This window comes from Mytilus californianus, unplaced genomic scaffold (assembly GCF_021869535.1).
Source record: "Mytilus californianus isolate M0D057914Y unplaced genomic scaffold, xbMytCali1.0.p SCAF_15, whole genome shotgun sequence".
NCBI classification, from domain to species: Eukaryota; Metazoa; Mollusca; class Bivalvia; order Mytilida; family Mytilidae; genus Mytilus; species Mytilus californianus.
In genome coordinates, this window is record NW_026262637.1 from 25820072 (window position 1) to 25842938 (window position 22867).

Below are 22867 nucleotides of genomic sequence, written 5' to 3' on the forward strand. Positions count from 1 at the left end.
AACTTACATGTTCGTGAATATTTAATTTTGTGGTTTTGCAGAAGTCTGCATACAAGCCTAAAGGAAACTTGTTATTCGTTGAACATTTAATTTCGTGGTTCACCTGTACCCACGAAATTCACGAAAACTGGTATCCAACGAATAATAATGAATCCACAGTATGTGGTATAAAAATTGAAAATTGAATATTCAGTGCAAACAATGAAAAGAAATATTTCTATTCCATGACAATATTACCTAACAGTTCTAATAGGGGTCCTTTCTCGTCGTGATCAAGCAATAATAATAAAGATTTTGACCTGCATGATTTTGTTCGAGGCGTCATTATGTATCTGTATCTGTATTTTAAAGGAATTTGGAGCACTTCTTTTCAGAATTGTTTAAAGGTCATAATTATATTTACAGGACTATATTTACAGTGGACTAGGATATGCAAAAATAAAAAGAATACACCCCAGTGTATGTTGGCTACATTCGTTGACCTTTTTACTTGCTAGCCGGTAAGGCCTTCAATAGTTCATTTCTTTGGACATGTAAGGCATAGCAGAGTTTCCTGGTGATATTCTCTACTTTAAAGCAATTGTCAGTACATTTGCATCTACAGTCACAAGTGCATAAAAATCTACTTGGATCTAAGATAAGCTGTTTATCTTTTACTAAGCTGGTTAGGTTAAAGCATTTAGCACAGTTTTAAAGCTATGTAGAAAGCTGTCTAACTCATGCAGGTATGGTATACGGGTATCATGCAGAGATTTATATTCTAGAAGAAAGTGTTCAACAGCTCAAAATCCATCAAAGAGCATGCCTATAAAATATTAGTAAGACCGCAAATGGAATACGCCACGACAGTATGGGACCCGTACCAGCAAAACCACATAGATAAAATTGAAAAGGTACAAAGAAGAGCTGCACGATATGTAACCAGCAGACATAGAAATAGATCAAGTGTCAGCAACATGATAAATGAATTAGGATGGAAAAGCTTACATACAAGACGAAAAGAAGCACGACTCATCATGTGTTACAAAATAACAAACGACCTTGTAGCCATAGACAAGAATAAATATCTACAAAAACCAACAAGAAGCTCAAACCGGACAGGACAACATACTTACCTATTACAGCCAGCCACCAAAGACTGTAGGAAATGGTCCTTCTTCATAAACACCGTCAAGGATTGGAACAAACTGCCACCAGATACCGCCACAGCAAAGTCTCTTGAGATATTCAAGTCTCAAGTCACCAAAACCACAAACTAAATCAACAGAACAATTTGTTTTTATCCTGTTTTTAACCTGTTTTTAATCATGCGCAACTTGCCAGAATATTCATCATGTTGAATGTGGGCAGTATTTGGAAGAAGAAGAAGAAGAACAGTTTCCGAGTTTTCATTGCAGAGAAGACAAGTTTCATTATGTTTGAAAATTTCCTGATACACCGTCACGCCTCTAATTTACTCGCCAATATAACATCTGCGCATGTGTGTTACTGTGTCCGCCATCATTGTTGAAATTGACAACCTATTTTTATTTTCATTTTATTTTTTCTCCAGTTTTCTTATTTAAAATGAATCGAGGTCAAGAAATATATAGAAAATCTGATCTTGAAGGTATTTATGATTATGAGAAAAGAAAATTGTACTTGCGAAAGTACACACGGAGAAAATACATACAATAAATCGATATTTGCTGAATTGAAACTTCAGTGAGACCACAACTGCCACAAGCAAAGCTTCCACATTAGTTTCCCGTTTAACAAGCATGGGAACTTAGAGAGGCATATGTGGTATGATTGCTAATGAGACAACTTTAAACCAGGGACCAAAGTGCGAGGATGTAAACAACTATAAAGTATAAGGTTTTTACCACAGAAGCTGTTTTTTTCTGTTAATAGTAATACACCCCGCTATCCTATATAAAAAAAACAATACACCTTATCGCTATTTAGTCCAATCCGAGAAAGACAGTTATTTAGACAACTTCCTCTTGAGGTCAAGGGGAACAAAACAAAGGTCATCAGCATTGAGCTGAGGGAGGAATAAGTTTGGAAAGTGGACATTTAAAAATTTTTGGTAGTTTAAGAAGCAATTTTTAAAAGACAAATTATGTCATTGAAAATGCTTTGTTTGATGTGTTAACAAAGGTTTAAACATGTCTCTATGAAAAGTTTTATGCACAATACATTGTTTGAACAAGGCCCCAGATAGCTTCAACTGTTTGAAAAGTTGTGTAATTTTAGAACTTATCCTGACGAAGAATAAATAGCGATAAGGTGTATTGCTATTTTATATGAGATAGCAAAAGCCATAGACTGTAAAAACCTCATTTAACTCCCAAAATGAGCCCCAGTGTATTTTATTTAGGATTATAGCCACCACGGTTGAAGGTAAAGCGTCATCTGACTCACTATATAAATGAGCCACTGCAGTTTTTAACAGGCTTCAAACCCATGCTACACTCAATTAATTTCTTTTATTCATTATTGGTTTGTAAGTTGGAATGCCAAATAAAACAGCATAGAGCATGATTTGTCTTCCAAAATTACCACTGTCCCTACCAATGTTTTGAACCTAGGACTCCTGGCACAGTAAGCTACACTCTTCCAACTAAGCTTAAAGAGTACTCCACAATCTCAGCTATTAAATCTTATCACTAATTTTCCACCATTACTGGATATCACAGAGGTTGTGTAAAATTTTGACGCCACTTTCAACACTATTGTGCTATTTCGTGGTAGTTAGTTTTTATTGATGGAGGAAGCCGGAGAGAACCACCGACCTTCGGTAGGAAAACTGACAATCCTAGTCAATTAAGATTGGAGTCTAGTGCACCTGACCCGTGCGGGATTCGAACTCACAACCTCAGTATTGACTGGCTAGTGGTATAGTAGTTCAACTAGTTAGACCACTTGGCCACTGAGGCCCCCACAAGTGAAAAAGTCCGATGCTACAAACAGTCAGAGGTAATACTTATACAAGTGTCTTTTATTTACTAGAACAGGTAAATTATTTTGAAGGTAGAGATATATCCCTTAGACGTTCAGATTTTTTTTACTTATATAAGTTAAAAAGTATTATTTTTTTCTTTTCTTGAATTTCTTTTGACTGCAATTGCTCTGCTGGAGTGTTTAATTGTGTGTCATTAATAGTTGTGTTTAACTATTCATAAAAGTATAATTTCATGGACAATGAAAATCTCATTTGTCTGTTATCTTCAGAATACTTCTCATTTACAAGCCTCCAGGGAGCAATTTTTGGAAGCCTAGCTTGCACAGTTCGATAGACTTCTTAGTTTAGTTCTTTCGATAAAAGATTGAACTCTGTTTAAGAAATAATATTGTTAAGACATGTTTTGACCTCCAAAAACTTGAGAATTTGAGGGGTTGTATAAAAAAAAAATTTCTGGAGAAGATTAAGGGGAGATTATTCAAACCTTGAAAATAAAATAAAAATCTTAGAAATTTACGTAAACAAGTAAATATCACTTACATCTTCAATTCAATAGTAATTGACTTGTGTAAGTATTACCCCTGACTGACAAAGGAAAAGTGATTGTTGTTTAATGTCAAAAGTTCAGATGTTGCAAATTCTTGGGTCAAGTGTTGCACATTCCCAAATAGCATTAAGGTCTATTGACAGTGGTTATACATCTTCCATGCCAAGGGAAGCAACCCTAATTTAAAATCAACCACACACACACAAGTTGATAAATACATTCAGTGTCATGCATCATTTACTGAAGGTAAAACAAGAAAAATTAAACCTATACTCTACTGTATCTGATGCAGGATTTTCCAAAGCTGAAACACACAAATACAATGTATGGTTTCCAGGGTTCCATAATCAGGGCAGAATCATTACATAAGGATGTTTATGATCCAGTGGTGGCTATGGCATAAATAATTTGTATAAAGCATGTAAAGCTTTATATTTCAGAACGTAAATGACCTAGATACTTCATATCTTGTATATAGATTCTTTATGTTACAAAGTTGATGTCTGACTTTAATATATGTCCATTTTTCTTGTAGTCATTTCCATAGTTCATTGGTCAACTTGAAGATTTCAATAGATATATAGATATATCCAATTCTAAGATTTTAGTAGCAATTTGTCAACTATATTCGATGGATGATATAATTGTAAGGTCTACATGTCTGTCTGGCAGGGTTTATCTAACCTTTATCTCATTTTCATGGTTTTATTGGTAAATGTCAAGTTTTCATGGTTATGACTGTTTTTTCAGATACTGTAAGCAATCTATAGGTCATCTATATTTGGTTTATGGAATGATTGTAAGGTATACATCTCCTTATTTTAGATGTCCATCTGGCAGGGTTCACATGACCTTGGCTTGACCTTATTTTCAAGGTTCATTTGTAAGTTTGTGTGGTTAGGTACGTTTCTCAGTACATTGTTGATGTTGTTTAAGGTTTTATGATACTTGCAGTAGAAGCTTTATCTTAAAGACTTTCAGAATAAATTTCATCAAGATCAGTGAAGCAGGTGAGACATTTCAGCATGTGCACTCTTGTTTAAATTTTTGTTGATGAATGATGATTGCATCTTAAAATCTTAAAGCTGTCTTCCGTTGATTTCTAATAACATAAGATCATTATTCATGGTAAAGAGGCTTTCATTAAAATGATTGTGTTTATTGTTTATAAAATTATACATGAAGTCCTGACATTGATGATAATCAAGGTAATGATATTTTTCAGAAACTTCTTCATCAAAGGCTAACAAATTAGCTGGAGCACCAAAGACATTAAGACATGTAAGTACATGTACATATACTTTAAAATTCAAATTTCAGCCATTTTAACATTTATCATGTTTTATGCTCCAAAAAGTGTTTTTAGTCAAGACCAGAAATTTGTATTGAAATTATCACTCCAGTTACCTGCAGTCCACCAGAATTTATTTTTGATGATAAGTTAATTGTGATTGGTCATTCATATAACTATCAACACTACCAGCTTCCTATCAGTTTAAAATGATTTAGCCATTAGATGTCAAGCATCACAATTGTGTGAGGGAAATTTTCACCTTTTTTGAACTTTGAACTTGGAGTAAATAATCTGATTATTGCGAACCAAATGAAAGTTTTCCACAGAGTCATCTCCTCTTGGTCAAGGTATTTTAACTTTTGTCAGTTCACTTGTCACATTAAATAAATACAATAGCAATTGTTCTCTGTGTAGTTTATTCACTGGGACCTTTAAATTTCTTCTAAGAGAAATCCATCATTCATTGATTAATTTACCTGCTGCAGATTAAAGCGCTTTAGCTGAAAGTTCAAACTGTATTTACATCTTTAACAACATATTTGATCATAAATATTTTTTTCATTTTACAGACCTTACTGTCATCAAATCCAGATTCTGAAGAAGGCAGGATATCAGCTGCTATAGAAATACAAAGAAACTGGAGAGGTTATAACAGTCGGTATGTAGATATGCAGAATTATTTTCATATGACTTCATCTTTTACATGTTAATATGCATTCATATTTTTAAAGTTCAGGCTTCCACAAATAAGATGAACTGCACATAAGATAAACCATTAAGTACCATGCATTTTAAAGCTCTTTGATGATCAGAAACCTGAGGAAAATTTTTGCAAACTATTGGACCTAAAACTTGGTAAAGATATTCTGTAAGAACATAGTTGTAACATCTTTAACTTTTTTCAAATCATTTAAAAAGATTACAATTTATCAGTGTAATTGTACAAGTCCAACCTGATTATAGTGACAGGTTAAGCTCAAATGCTTTTAGATGTATGCAAAATGTATAAGTAATTGAAAGACAGCTGAAATTTTTTCAATGAAAGTAACATTCTGTTTGATTGCAGGTCTCATATATATGAATCAATTAACCCTAAGGTCAGCAAAACAGCTGTTTACAGTGACAGTCGACACCATATTGCAAGAGAACAAGAATTTGATGGAATAACAGATGAAGAGGTCAGATACTTCACATTCAATTGTGGCATGACAATTGGATACATATAACCAAAAAATACTGGGTTCTTGTATATTTTTGAGGAAATGACATACTGTGTATTCATTATTTTTTCATTTGAATACCAATTATCGTGGATTTTGTGGGTATAGGTAAACCAATAATCTAAATGTTCAAGGAAGAACATATTTTCTATTGACATATATGCAGGCTTTGGAATAACCATGAAATCAGATATCCTCAATGCAATTTGCACTCAATCCATGAAAATTGGAACCCATGAAATTAAATTAATCCACAGTAACATTCATAATTAGCTATCAGTTGGTAATTGTCTCTTTATACTCTTATAAAAGCAATAAAAATGACAATCATTAAAAGGCATGTTTTATGATTTTTTTTTGGTGACTTTGATAGAATGATTACAAAATTATAAAAGTTCTATGACTAGTCAATCTTTAACTTGTAAGATCTAAAAACATTTATTTAGTAATGAATATGCATGAGATATGTGCCACTGGACATTCAGTAAACTGCAATCATTTAATCATATAACATTTATCAATAATGGAAACTGTTTGTTTCAAAAACAATATAAAAAACATATTACATTGTAACTTTATTCTCAATATACTGTCTTGGTGTTCTTGTTGTAGCATGCTAGCCTTAAGGCCATGGGTTCTATCCTTGGTTGGGTCAATTAAAGACCTGAAAATTGGTATTTGCCTCTTCAAAACTATATGCCATCAGCTTTTAAGAGTGTGAGCAAAGACTGGTTAGTACGGAGTTGGAATAATAGGTTTAGGTAGGGTGGTATGTCTTCCTGCACATGTTGTAAACTGGCACATTAAGAATTTGGCTGTGTGTGTCAGTTTACTGCAGAGCAGGTTTCATATTGATATCACATCAACTTGTTATTTTGTTTTCGTTATAAATATTAACCCTCCACTGGATTCTAAACAGCCATCCCTCATATACTTTCAATGAAAGTTGATTTTGTAGTTGTTATATATTTTTGTATGTTTAGGGTGAAGTGATAGGTCCTCCTAAAGAAGATAGATTAAGGCAGTATTACAATGACTATCTGGTTGAAATGCAAGAATCAGATGACCCAGGGCCAGTTATGTCGTAAGTAAAAACACATGGTATATAGCACTTCATTTTATAAATTTGGACCTTCAAAGCCAGATTTTTTGTCAGAAATATTTCTAACATATGGTAACATAACTGAAGTAGAAAAGAATGGCACAACCGGCACATCAATAAAATAAAGACTTTATTTTTCTAAAACTTGACCTTTAGCCTTTTATGTTGCTGAATTTTTATCATAGTACTGTCATGATAAACAACAATGTCATATTGATCACACCCTAACAGATAAACGGAATATTTAATATAAAAAAACACCTTGGTTCTGTATGACTTAATTGCTGTTGAATTTATAATGATTTCTGTTTTACCATTTAAAACAACATTTTTTATTCTTTATTTACTTTGCAGATATGAAGAATTCTGTGCCCTTTACATACAGAACTGGTGGAAAAAACACAGAGAAAAGCATCAGGATAAATCTCCTGTACAGCAAATACAGTACGTGCCTCCTAAACCTCAACCAGTACAAATACCAGTCCAAATATCACGACCTCGTCGACCTTTAACTGAAAGATTAGCAGCAACAATTATACAGAAAAGTTGGAGAAGACATATTGTAATTATCTCATATTTTAAAACATTTAACAAAACTTTTGTCTTGCCTGTGTGTGAATGACTCAGAATAAGAGACATAGAGATGCTAATTTGTCTCTGGGTTTTGTGTAAACTATTTGCATAAAGCTTTATATTTAAGAAGGTAGAAGACGTGGATACTTCATATCTGTTAAACAGATGCCTTATGGTCGGTAGTTTCTGTGTGGTATATGTCCATGATCTCATTTTCATGGTTACACAACTGCTAAAAAATGTATAATTTTTTTCGTTACCGTACATGATTTTTTTCAATTAATATCAGAGTAAAATGACAACTATATTTAGTCCATAAAAACATTTCATAGTATACATATCAATCAAACAGGGTTTACCTGACCTCAACACCATTTCATTGATCAATAATCAGTGCTAAGCATTGATATTAGGTTTGTTTATCATATGCTATAAGCATTAAATCAACAGTATTTGGGGCATATATTGTAAGCCTAAGGTGTACATGTCAGTCTGGCAGGGTTCATCTGACCTTGACCTCATTTTCATGGTTTATTGGTCATTGTTGTGATATGGTCTGTTTCACAGATGTTATAAGCAATAGTTCAACCCTCTTTGGTGTATAGAATGATTGTTGGGTGTTATTGCCTGATTGGCAGAGTTCAATGGAAGATTTAAAGTGTACACGAGAAAGATCTTGAAAATCTTATAATGGTTATTTAACGAAAGTTAAATCCCTTTTCTTATAATAATATTTTTAATGATGAAGACAGCAGTGGTTTAATATATGTATTTATTTTCCAGGATATACAAGTATATAGATACTACAGAGATTTAATCAACTTTAAGGCTAGAGGAAACCCTGCCTTAATGCTAAGATGTATAAATCCTAATGAAGCCAAACTATTAGATGGTGCCTCTGGTGTACATGTTAAATTTAGATTGGCTGGGGTAAGTAAAACAAAATGTGGAAGTAATCACATGGATATATATACTAGTATTAAAATGTTGTCTAGTCCTTGCTGTAAGGTGTTCGCTTTTTAGTATGTTGAGTAAAATCTCAGAGCAAGTATAAAAAAAAATAAATCTTTTTTCTCTGTATTTAATGAAATTTTTATCTCATGTACATCTATTCCTTATCCTGACATCTGAATTTCTTTGACAATGCTATGATCAAAATCAAAGATACCAACTTGAAAGCAGACTATAGTTATATTATATTATTGTCCACAATAATTAGACTATATTTTAAATGATTCCTAGGGTGGTTTAGTAAAGAAATGGGAAAATATAACAATTTTACTTATCTTAACTGGAAAATTAGCACAATGATTACCTTAGGAACGGAGAAAAAAAAATCATGTCAATAATTGTTTATGTACAACTATGATATAAATGGGGAGATGGTAATATGCACTTTTTATTTTAACCCCCACCCCATGAGAAAGATTATCATTTTATTACTTTACAATGATTTTCAAAAAATGTTCTCTATCCATCAAACTTTGGTGATCCCTTGTTCAATTATTTCTTAAAAAGCCCTCTACAAAAATCATCTGTCTAATTGATTTGTTTGTTGCATAAATTTAAGTGCTCTTGAAATAAAGGGCTTTTGGAAACCACAAAATTATGATACCCAACAGAGTATGTCATGTTTGATAGAATAGGTGAAAAAACAGTATCTGGAAGTGCTATAATTGTTTTTCCTGTTTATTGTTTATAAAAAGAACGATTCTGTGTTTGTTTAGGCATTACCTTTTAAAATGTGAGAGAAATCTGAAAGTTTATATTATTGATGCTTGGTTTTATGTAGATCAAAGCAAAGTGATACAAAAAAAATTGTTGTTAAATACTTTTGTTATAAAACAAACTTTAATCAAAATATAATTATATCTTACTTCAATATCTTAAAGTTTCTCTAACATGAGTTTATTTTATTTCTTTTTGTGTAGGAGAGATTTCCACCAAATATATACTATAAGATTTTTACACACAGACCTATTCAAGACATGTGTGCAAATAGTCCGAAAAATTACACAGTGTCAACAGTAAAACTACAAATGGCAAAAGATGTCCACAGTAAAGTAAGAGGTGTTCCAGAAGCTCCAGGTATGATATTAGGAGAGATAATTATAAGATAGTCAAGAATCATTGTCCTGAAAATCATTAACTAGTGAAATTGAAAAAAATTCATACATTTTATTAAAACTAGGTTGATACCAATAGATGACTTTTTATGATTTTGTTCTTAAATGAAAGACATTCTTCTATGTTTACCGTAAAAAAGGTGAGTAAATAACCAGAAAGACAATATTGTATCATCTGTATGGAAAGTAACCCCTTGGTCTTTCCATGGCAATAGTTCAAGACTAATGATGTTCAAAAGGTTCTTACATTCTTATAAAAAAATAAGCGTAGAACTTAAATTTGATGGGAAATCTTTTAATTATTTACATTATGAAGTTAACTTTTAAAAAAAAATTCAAATTAGGGTTTTATCCAGATTCGCTGTTCACTGAACATGATAATGCGAGAGTGACATGAAATATTCTCGTTTTATATGAGAAAATGACTTTCATTTAGTTTTTTGCATTATATATGAACAGATAAAAATGAATGGTACAAACGTGTAGACAACAATGGCTGGAGACTTGTATCAGATCGTCTTATTCATCATTTAATGGCTGACCCTGTTACTTGGGAAACATCAAATAAGAAATATGAATTTAATCATGATAAGGTTAGATAGTTCTTTTATATGTCAATTGATATACATATTTAGCTCACCTTGCCTGAAGATCCATCATTAGCTTTTTTCATTAGAGTACTTCTGTCACAATTATTATATTTTTTATTTAAATCTTCTCTGATACCTTTCACCACTTTCAATCAGCATTTGGAACTAAATATGTCTGTTTATTCTCAGGTTGTTTATGTTTAAAAATGAAATCTAATGAAGCCTTTATAAACCACTCCAATTTTGTGATTTTGATTTTCAGGATAAGTCTGTTCCTCAGTAACTATGAATGACATGTCAATATATTGATTGTAGATTGCTTTTTTTTAAAGTATGATTGGATATGTTTGTCAATATTTTTAGCTTCAAAGAATACAAGATGTTTCAAAGTTAAAGAAACAGAGAAAAATAGATTGGATGCAAAAAATGTAAGTAATATGTAGAATGAAAACATAAACTTTGGCTTTCTAAAATGTTATCTTATGTCCTCCCATGAAAGTTGAAGGTGCATATAATGTAACTCTTTGCTTTCTTTACAAAATAATGCACATACATCCTATAATTTGCTTGGCTTCTTGATAGAGATCCTCTTAATTGAGGTAATTATGACACAGAATATGGACCTTAGGGACTACAGTAAAAGTGATATAGTACCCCATTTTTAAAAAGGAACAAGCTTTTTGTATGTTTCAGCTTTTTGTATGTTTCATTTTTACTTATAGTTATATTTGTCGTAGTGACATGGTTATTGATACTGCTTAAACTTTCTGTAAGATTTTCAAATAAGATTGATATCAATAGTGGTGCTGTCAGTCAATTGAATATCAAGAATTTCGTCATAACATCAGAAAATATAGGAAGTATAGTACCATTAAGAGATTGCTATCAGGGTTCTCGTTAAGACTCATATACGCGTCCTGGACACATGAAAATTGAGCTGGACGCATCATTTTTGAAACCCTTGAGTCCATGGGAGGCGTCCTCGTTGTAACCCCTGAGTCCTAATCACATCGTTTTGCCTAGAAGATTCGTGATCGTCAACTATGTTTTGATAGGAAACTAAACCTGGAAGTCGAAGTTGAAAAATTATGTAATGTGTAGATAAATATTTTTGTTGACTGATAACTATTTTTAAAAATTAAACGTATTTCATCCTAAAATATAATAATTCTGTTCAAACTGATTAATAAATATGTAATAGTTACCGATTTTTTAAAATTTTACGAGTATTTGAAAAGCTTGAATATTTACATGTGTTGAACATCACGTACTTATCATTGAAACAAAGAAAGTCAAATTTTTTGAGAACTTGAAACGAAATGATATAATATTTCATAACTGTTGCTACTATCATAAAATAAATCATTGTATATTTCAAATTTTACGGATAAGAATAATTTTACTGGTCTTCAAATGCTTTAACATTTTTCTCGTATTGTGCATGTTGAACATCGCGATTGTAAACAAAGGTGGAAAAGGTTTTGAAACTGAAACAAATCCGATTAAAAAACGATTTATGGTTACGGTGTTCATAGATATAAGAAGATGTGGTATGAGTGCCCATGAGATAACTCTCCATCCATGTCAAAATTTATAAAAGTAAACCATTATAGGTCAAAGTACGGTCTTCAACACGGAGCCTTGGCTCACACCGAACAGCAAGCTATAAAGGGCCCCAAAAATTACTAGTGTAAAACCATTCAAACTGGAAAACCAACGGTCTAATCTATATAAAAAACGAGAAACGAGAAACACTTATGAACCACATCAACAAACGACAACTACTGAACATCAGATTCCTGAATTAGGACAGGTGCAAACAATTGCAGCGGGTTTAAACGTTTTAATGGTACCAAACCTTCACCCTTTTCTGAAACAATAGTGTAACATCACAACATAGAAAGACGCACTATAAAATATCAATTGAAATGGCTTAACTCAATCAAAAGACATATTAACACCAGTGAACATACACTGAACAAATAAATTTGATCTATGATACAATGTAAATACAAAATAAATAAACTAAGGGAAGAATAATTAAAGTAACATGTTATACTGCTGTGAAATGTTAAACAATTTAAGAAAAACAATATGCTTGAACAAAAATATCAGCCATTTGCAATTACTTTAAACACAGGTAAATGAAAATTCACTTTAGATTTGCTTGTTTTTATTAAAGATTATAATAATTATCATGATGGAAACATCAAAGAGATTATTAACTCAATGATTAAATATAATTAAAATTTATTAATAATAATTAATATGAACTGTGACAAGTCTGTGTTCATGCAATCCCAATTTCTTATAAATACTGGCTTGACCAACAAAATGACATCAGTATCACAATGTCAGAGTAAGTCAAAGTTAAAGTCCTTCTTCAAAAGGAAACCTGATGTCATTGAATCATCAGTACCAAGTAAAAGACCAAGAGTCAATGACCCACTACACCAAGAATTGATAGACATAGAAAGATCTTCAGAAACAACAACTTCTGTTACTTCAGTCACTACACCAACTAAACAAAAAAGGAGAGGAAATAGCAGTCTATATATGTTGTAATGAACAATAACTATTAAGAGATCATAACTTTTATTGATATAATAAAAACTACCAATCCAACACGCTTCGTTTTAGTTTTATTGCATCATATTTCATCATATTAAGACACAAAAAAATCCGGTTAAAAATTACATGCATCCTAGACTCATCAAAATCTATTGGGACTCACCATTTCTAAAAGTGATGAGTCCCAGGACTCACCATGAAAAATTCCTAGTAAGAACCCTGGCTATAAAATTGTTACTATTAAATTGTTTTAGAAGGAAGAGAATGACTGATTGTCCAATGTCCATTAACTGGCTTTTATCCCAATTTTACAATATTTTGTAAAGGAAATGAATAACTTGGTTTGACAAACTGTATCCCTGTCTTTACAAAGAAAGTGGAATGAGCATGGTGTGTGCAGGATCTTGCCATTATACATGCACAATTCTTTTTTGTAAAATAGGTGATTAAGCAATGGAAATAAATAAAAACTATCAAAACATGGCCTTACCTTAAGGTTTTTACTTGTATAGACAAGGATACAGTTTGTCCTGTTTAGTTGTTGTTTCCTTCTGCAAAAAAGCAAAAAAGTTTAAAATTGAAGAAAGTCAGTAATTGGCAAATGGACTATTAGGATCTTATTTTCAGTTTGGTTTTTATCCCTGTCTTTACAAAGAAAGTGGAATGAGCATGGTGTGTGCAGGATCTTGCCATTATACATGCACAATTCTTTTTTTGTAAAATAGGTGATTAAGCAATGGAAATAAATAAAAACTATCAAAACATGGCCATACCTTAAGGTTTTTACTTGTATAGACAAGGATACAGTTTGTCCTGTTTAGTTGTTGTTTCCTTCTGCAAAAAAGCAAAAAAGTTTAAAATTGAAGAAAGTCAGTAATTGGCAAATGGACTATTAGGATCTTATTTTCAGTTTGGTTTGTCAGAATATGACCATTTGCTTTAAAATATAATCAATTCCACAAATTTAGGTACAAAGATGGTATGTTAAAAGCCAAGTCAGATGATCTGGAAACAATTAACCTAATAGAAGGTGCAGCTGCTGGTATGGTTGCTACAGTAGAAAAGATGGGCCCAGATGCTTTAGAGGACTGGGAAGTTGATGAGTTACTTGACTGGACCACTAGTCTTAATTTTGATGAGTAAGTTAAATTGACTGTTCAAATTATGATGCTTATTTGGTCATGTCAAATCAAATATTATCAGTTAAAAGTTGTCATACTATTTCTAATACATAAAATAAGTCTAGAAAGAAATAACAAACTGGTAAACTAAGCTGTAGTTTTCTATACTTTTTATCAATATAGAAAAGTTGTAATATAATAAAAACTTTTTTTCCAGTTATTTGAGTTCATGGAAGGAAGTAGCTACGAGTGCAAATTCAGAGAAATTCATAGGTTTGTATTCTATTTTTAATTTACATTTTTGATGCAATCTTAGTTTAAGTTCTTTTAATTTTCAGAAGACCAAAAGGTCAGAGCAGAAACAGTTTACATTTTGCTCTCAAGAATACTTGTTTCAATTTGACATTGCCTGTATACCATAATTTCCTTACTTGTAAATGCTCTAGGGGGTCTTATTTGGATGATGTATAAATATTTATCGCATAAGTGCCTCAATTAAACAAATGATGTTCCAAAATAACATGACTTAATTAAGTTTTGACAAACAAGTGGATAGTTGTCTCATTGGCAATCATCAATCATACCACATCTTATTTTTATAGTAAATAAAATTTAATGATTATTTTTAATTTAATCTTATTTTATTGAAATCTGTAATTTTGTTAGTAAAGATTGAAAAAAACATCAAGTATGTGTTCCTTATCTCAGCCTTGTCTACATTAGGAAATAACATTGAAATACAGATTTTTATTTTTTGCTAGTATTACACATACAAAATTAATCACTTTAAAAATTTACTAAACATGACTGAAATACCATTTTATATGCTTACAGTTTAGATGAGTTTTCAAACATAATTATCTAATATAACATACAGTTATCAAAAATATAGAGATTATGTAGTATAAGTGGTGAAATATAAAAATTTATATCAATGTATAATAAATATAGATATATATACAATATTTAATGAGTTGATTGCAGTATAATTTCAACTTATGATCATACTTTGTAGTATCATTTTGATATCAAACATCTAAACTAAGACCATCAATAGCATGACTAATAATTCAACGAAGGAATGACACTGTGCATGTGACCTTTTGAACTATCACATAAATGATCCAGCTCAAAGTGTACAAAGCAGGGTTCATATGATATTTTTATCACATTTATATGTTCTCTTCCTAATATGCATTTACTATTTGCCACTGGAAATTAAAGACCAATCCATCTTTATCTTTTAGATGCTAACAAAAAATGCATCATAACCAAATACAGGGTAATTGAATTTAATTTTGTAAATTATCTCAAAATAAAATCAGAAATAAGAGAATACAACATATCCATGGCTACATTTTAGGCAAGTGGGAGACAGGAGTTGCAGAAGGTTTGTTTACATTCATTGATTCAAAAGCTGGGTATAAGGGGAGTTTTTTCATTAAATATATCAATAACTTCATTAAACCAGTTTTTATAGTGCTTTATTGGCAAGTACATGTTCCTTAATTGAAGTAAGTCATTTTAAAAAGATAAATTCATTGAATATGATTTGAATTTTTAGAGATTTTTATAAAGAACAGTGGCAGATACACAGAGGGTTTTTCGATTGAAAACATTATAAAATATGATATAAATTCAAATTTTCTGTCCATCATTACCCCTTGTCAAGTTTGTTACACTGATTAAAATGTTTTTAGTAATGACTTTTTACCTATGTACAAAAAAAAATGTATAACATTTGTCAAAAAAATTCTACTCTTTCTGAGGAAAAAACATTTGTTGAAACTTTCATTTAAGAATTTCATCTGTGCCTTAATGAATTATAACAATAAAAACTGGTACTTCATGAGAGTTCTCATATTGATAGATATTTTTTGCTATACATATCATTTCATTTAACAATGCTAAGTTTTGGTATATATACTCATAATATTGTTTGTGTTTTTGTTTTTATCTCAAATGTAGGTATATGGTTTTACAAACTATAATCCAATTTCAATCTGAATTAACCATTTTGTATGTTTTGCCTATTTTGTCTGCTTAAGGAATCAAATGATTAGTCACTAGCTTATTAAGCTAGTCAGATCCTTCCTTGTTTATAATGAATCCTGTGAATGTGTATCCGATTCCAGATACATCCTAAGATCTGACCTCAACACAAAAAAACATTAAATCTATATCAGGAGCAAAATTTTGATATTTCTTTATATATTTTATTAACTTTTCTGTATATTACTGATCAAAGGACTTAGTACTTTTTTTGCAGTAAACATATGTACAGTCTGGAATAAATTTTTTCAGACATCAATGAATAACTTTGTTAAACCTTCATACAGAAACTTCTTCCAGATCAAGAAATAGCATCTGAAAAAAAAAGTTCAAATTTCTTCTCATTTTTCTTTATTTTACTGATAAATGGACTTACTTTTTGGCAGTTTACTTTACACTTTTACACTGACAGCAGCAATCTCAGGGGAGACATAGGGTTTAGAAAGCAGAACCCTTTACAAACTTTTATGATGAAAGTAGCTACACACTTGTGCCCTTAACGGTAGCATCTACACACATCATGTGCACCTTCAATTGTCTATTTTTTAAATACTCCCTTTCCTGACTCCTATGAGAAATGCATTTAGAACAGATTTTTACTTCTACTTTTTAAAGTATTGTCTTTTAAGATATGATATAAAATAAAGACTATGAAACATCAAGTTTAAATTCATTTTTTTTCTCATATTAACATAAGCTTAACCCTTGATACTATGATTATAGGAATCAGAAAACAGATTGTAACTGAAGGTAATATGTAAGCCTGTCTGTAGGCAATTTCCCAAATCCTTGGTATGGTCTCAATTTCCCTGATGCCAGAGTGAGTTGTTGTGCTAATAATTTATTATGGATACACATTTTTTATGACTATAAAAATTCTAGGAAGCTGTCATGAACATTTATAAATAAAAGTTAACAAATAGGAAGTTTCATTTATTTGAAAAAGCTAATTTTTATTTGTCTGGTTGTTTTAACCATAAAAAAAAAATTAAAAAAAAAAGGAACTATAATTTGAAACTAATCTAATAAAGCTGAATATGCATTATTTCTGAACTTGCCATTATTCATTGGTATTGAACATAAACAAATTTTAAGATGTTAAAATCCTATAAATTTGATTATTAGTTTTGCATATGTAAAGATATAGTTTTTGAAAATTTGTATGCTATAAATATTATTAATAGTACAATATGATCTATTCATTACACCCCATCAGTATAATTATATTTTTATAGACACCACCATGAACTCCAAATTGACCTGACCCTATCTGTTTTTTTCCCTTTTTTCATGGTACTAAAAAATATATGATATCTGATCATAAATGGCCAATTTATGCCTTTTGTTTACATGTTATCTTTCATTTATACAACTGGATTTTAAGGAACTAACAAATCAATCTATTCCAGAAATAATGAATATTTCTTTGAAAAAAGTACTATTCAACAGGTTTTCTTTCATCAGCTCACTTTTTGCCACTTTCTTACAGTTTCATTTTCTATTGTAAATGTTACCTTAAGTTTCACTATGCCTAAATAGTTACCTGACCCTTTGCAATGGCATTTTCTAGCCCAAGGCATGGGATAGCTTTGTAAAAAGGAGAAGATAATCATTAGTCTATAAAATTTTAGAGCATTTTAAATACTCTTTGCTCTAAAAAATAATTTCAAACTTATGATTTTCTCATTGGTCATTTTTAGGAGGAATTATGTGTGATCCTTTACTTCATTTATCTACTAATGCATTTTTTATTTGATTTGATTTTATCTTTTGTATATGTTTGTGTGGAGCTGGTATTTAACTTTTACAGTATATCTGATTTTATTTCAGCCTATTAAAAATTTATATTCATGTATTGGTAAATATAAGCTTTATTCACAGGAAAGAAACAAATCATTAGGCATTTGCTCGTTAAGCTTTCCATGTGATCACAGAATTTAAACGTTTTATTTATCTTCACCTGCATTCACTTTGCTTACTTAAGATATATAAGTATTCACAGTCATATTTAACATGCCTTACTTTTAAACTGAAGATATCTACTCAGTAACATATTGTATATATTTAATCAACAACATCTGTCTTTGGAATTGTGTGCTTATTGAGTTATGAAATAGTGTCGAAATATAAACTGAAAAGATTGGAGCCCATAACAGGCAGTTTTAATTAGAGCAGGCATACTTCCATTTTTTTGGCTTTTTTTTTGTTATCGAGTAGGTCAGGAAAATGAGTATATTAGCCTACCTTATTCAATTATTATGCAATCATCATGACATGACTGTCCCATCTAGACTGAATTATTCAAAAACATTTTGTTGTGAAACTGAGGCCAGGCAAGTTGAATCCAACATAACTTTTTTCCACAAAACATTCTTTTCCATTCTACCTAAGCTAACCTTTCTTATTGAATAAATTTTTAAATAAATTAAAGTCTTCTTATTATTCGTAAGAGAACAACTAGAATATTTTTAAAGATTAGTTTAAAAACTGTTATTTTCACATTTGGCTATTGGGTTTTAGGTCATCAAATGTCCCATTTAGTAGATGACTGCCTGGTAAGCAATACAGGTTTTAATCAGACTTATGTGTGAAATCTACAGATTTTTTCTCTCATCACTTATAGGCAACCATGTTTAACAATGACACAAATAAGAAAACTCATGTGTTAAAGTATATATATAAGTATAATTAAGTAATATGCTGTTACATAATATTACAGGACATAGTTAAGTAAATTATAATATGAAATTATTAGCATTAAAATTTTATACATTATGACACAAAACTTCTCTTCATTTTAAGATGAAATATTTTAAAGTAGAAGCTAGCACATATTTATATATTAAGTGTTTTCACTGCCTAGCAAAGATTGTCACACTTTATACTTTTCACTTTTCTCTCATTCTAAAGGTATCTTCTGATTTTATTGTATTTAAAGTCTTGAAACTTCACCTATTTTACTTTTTTAATTTTATAAAACCAGATTGTTGTGAATGTTTAAAGCTATTTTTTCACAGTCTGCCTGATTATGGAAGAAAAATATTTAGTCTTCTGACTTTTTGGGAATTGTAGGTTTATACAGTTTTGGGCATGTATTCTTCAAGAGTTCATAAAAATAAGTTACTAATCATTAGGTGGCATTGGTTCTCTCTTTTGAATTGTTTCATATTTTGTCATACCTGCATGGGGCTTTCATAGCCTACTATATGGTATGGGTTTCACTCATTGTTGACCTGTAGTTGTTTATATCTTTGTCCTATGGTCCACAGTTTGTTGTCCCATTGGCAATCATGCGTTGTATCCTTATTTTTATACTAAATGAATTTATGTAGCTGCATGTTTTAAGGTACAGTGAAAATACTTTATTTATTTATGGATGGAAATGTTTTGTGGTAGTTAAATTCCTTGCTTAATTGGTTTCCAGATTGTGTTTAGCATAGAATGAATAACTTGAAATTGAGTGGTTTTTCAAACAAAATAAATAATTATCATGGTATTTGTGTCATTTCAGTTGTGTATAAAAAAAAATCAGTGGTTTAACTAAAGTTTTACATTTTTTGTTGAACCAATTTATCCTGTGGTTTCAGTTAGGACTTGATGTAACTTAGTTAACATTTTTTAATCTATATTTCAGAGGACAAGATGAGAATATTTACAAGTGCAGATCCATATGAGTTCTCCTTATCTCCTGGACAATCAAGGTACCAGTCTACACAACAGTCCAGGAATACTCCAGCATCAAGTGTATCAGGCAGGATACCAGTCAACTAAATGTTCTATCAGAGTGAAAGTTGTTAACTGTGATAAGTCAGTTCCCTGAACTTGTCATATGCATTAAAATTATGCATTTCTAATCATGTCAAATAAATTAAGTATGGTATTGTGTCATTGTCTATCACCATATTGATGCTATACATATCATGACACTTCAGCTGTATAATGATGTTGTGTTTATGAAGGTAAACATTCAATACATTCAATTTAATTGAAATAATGTAAAAAACTAAGCCTAGTCCATGAATGTTTTGTTGATAGTGATTCGTGATTAGTTCATATTGAATATATCAAGTGCTTTAACCAAATTGATTGTTTGCCCTTGCAGAACTTTGGTTAAGTAAAGTCTGCTTGAACTTTTATTTTAGTAAAAGAAAGTTTTTTTTGTATATTCTTTCTTCCAAGTTTTTCACTGACAATTTTATTTATAATACTGTGGATTTTTCATATTCACATTTTTTATACTAGTGCACTGATAATTAGGGACTTCATTTTTGGTACTTCTTAATAAACAAATTGTCAATTTTTTAAAATTAATGATTAAGAATATTTGTCATTACATTGAACCAGATTTAAAGTTACAAGGCGGAATTTTTTCACAAATCAGTTTGTAGAAATTCAAACTGCTACTTTGAAAGTGTTTTGTCCCCTTGTACTATGAGAGTACATGGACTTGAATAAGCATAGTTAAAGAACGGGATTCCTAGTTTGAAAAAAAACAATTTTATTTCTCTGACTTTCAGGATTGTAAATTTCCTATATAACATAATTTTACATGTACAGAGAAATATTTAGAAATTTAGAGGAATGAAATCCTTGTTTTTAATCTTAATATATTTTATTACAACTGAAATAGATAATAAAAATGTTCATCAATTTTCATATACATGCTTGATTCTATTTACATATCAAGAGCTGTTATATAATTGTCAGGTTAAACTTGGGGTTATCTAAGGTAAAGTCACCTTACACATGTCTTGTTTCTACATGTATAACAATATTGATTTCAATGTATAGTATTGTTTAGACATTTCTAGATAAAATTCAGATTGAATTGACCAATTGTCAGTAAATTTGTAAACTAATGTATGATTTACAATTTACTATATTGAAGAAAGAAATTCCTTACAAATATTTGGTATTTTTTTAAAATGCTGTTTTATATAATTTGAAAGTATTGTGATTTAATGTATTTTCATATATATGTATGTTGTATAATATTTTTGTTGATTGATATATTTTTATACTTGTTTTCTTCAACACCAAACATTGTTAAAATAAAAAAAATTATAAAGACAAACCTGCTTGTGTTCATGATGCCAGATTTCTCAGATAAATATTTTGTCAATTGGAGAAAATTTAGAAAGTGCATGAAGGAGATGGTTAATTTTGAGGCTTGATTCTACCTTCAAATTCACCAAAATTAAAAATTAAAAAGATGTTTGATACAATTATCAATCACAGTTTTAAAGGCTTTAGAATAAAAGCTTTTGAGAAATTTTAATATATGTTTAGGCTTGATGGCACAATTTCACTATGAACTTATGAAAGAGATGAAAATTGGAACTTTGTCAGACTTTCAGCAAAAAAATAAGGAAAGGAGTAGATTCATGAAAGGTCAAAATTGGCCCTAAGATTCTGATCTTTTTTTATTCTGCCCAAATACTTGAAAGTTTACAGAGTATAATTGTGATATAACTAGTAATAGGAAATAATCTCTTTTGGCATGTGGCATAATAAATTGTGAAGTTATGGTCCCTAAATGATGCATTATTTATGTTGTAATGTCAGATTTTGTTCATGTTTTGTCTCTAAGGTCGCTGTATGCAGTATGCGATACATAGGGATTACAATCCGAGGTCAGCGGTGTAAACTATTTGTATAAAGCTTTATATTTCAGAATCTAGATGACCTGGATGCTTCATACCTTGTATGCAGATACCTTTTGTTATGAAGTTTCTGTCTGTCATATGTCCATTGTCTTTGACATCATTTTCATGGTTCAGTGACTGCTTAAAAAAAATGTTGTAATTGTGAAAAGTGAAATACTCTCTTATTATGAGTAAAAGGATAACTACATTTGGTATATGGGTTCTTTGCAAGGTCTATATGTCTGTCAGTAAGGGTTCACCTGACCTTGACCGTAATTTCATGGATCAGTGATCAAGGTTAAAGTTATGTGGTCAAGTCTGCATCTCAGATACTATAAGCAGTAGGTCAAATATATTTGGTGTATGGAACGCTTGAGTGGTGTACATGTCCAACTGGCATGTTTCATTTGACATTGACCTCAATTTAATGGTTCATTGGACACAGTTTAGTTTTTGTCGAGCCTGCAACTTTTGTCGCAGAAAGCTTGACATAGGAATAGTGATCCGGTGGCGGCTACGTTAGCTAACTTCTTAAAAGCTTTATATTTTAAAAGGTGAAAGACCTGGATGCTTCATACTTTGTATATAGATGCCTTATGTTACGAAGTTTCCATCTGTCACATGTCCATTGTCCTTGACCTCATTTTCATGGTTCAGTGACTACTTGAAAAAAAAAGTTAAGATTTTTTGTAATGTTAATTTCTCTCTTATTATGAGTAATAGGATAACTATATTTGGTATGTGCATACCTTGCAAGGTCCTCATGCCCGTCAGACAGTTTTCACTTGACCTTGACCTCGTTTCATGGATCAGTGAACAAGGTTAAGTTTTGGTGGTCAAGTCCATATCTCAGATACTAGAAGCAATAGGTCTAGCATATTCGGTGTATGGAAGGACTGTAAGGTGTACATGTCCAACTGGCAGGTGTCATCTGAACTTCGACTTCATTTTCATGGTTCAGTGGTTATAGTTAAGTTTTTGTGTTTTGGTCTGTTTTTCTTATACTGTATGCAATAGGTCTACTATATTTGGTGTATGGAATGATTGTAAGATGTACATGTCTAGCTGGCATGTGTCTT

General features: G+C 30.8%; 1 protein-coding gene across 4 annotated transcripts; it reads left to right on the forward strand.

Annotated features, from left to right (window-relative positions):
- Nucleotides 1–1465: 1465 nt before the first annotated feature.
- Nucleotides 1466–21217, forward strand: LOC127725748 (protein MFI-like). Of its 4 annotated transcripts, none has more exons than XM_052232962.1 (14): nt 1466–1609; nt 4720–4775; nt 5358–5446; nt 5855–5966; nt 6992–7092; nt 7465–7672; nt 8467–8613; nt 9615–9771; nt 10269–10402; nt 10763–10827; nt 13939–14109; nt 14309–14364; nt 15455–15481; nt 19778–21217. In XM_052232962.1, exons 1-14 carry the CDS (start codon nt 1567–1569, stop codon nt 19912–19914), a joined length of 1503 nt encoding a protein of 500 aa, XP_052088922.1. In that variant the 5' UTR covers nt 1466–1566; the 3' UTR covers nt 19915–21217. The 4 variants fall into 4 exon arrangements, with proteins under 4 accessions (XP_052088922.1, XP_052088923.1, XP_052088925.1 ...); XM_052232963.1 differs by lacking the exon at nt 15455–15481 and adding an exon at nt 16867–16893; XM_052232965.1 differs by lacking the exon at nt 15455–15481 and adding an exon at nt 17974–18001 and having other exon boundaries at nt 19778–19911.
- Nucleotides 21218–22867: the final 1650 nt, after the last annotated feature.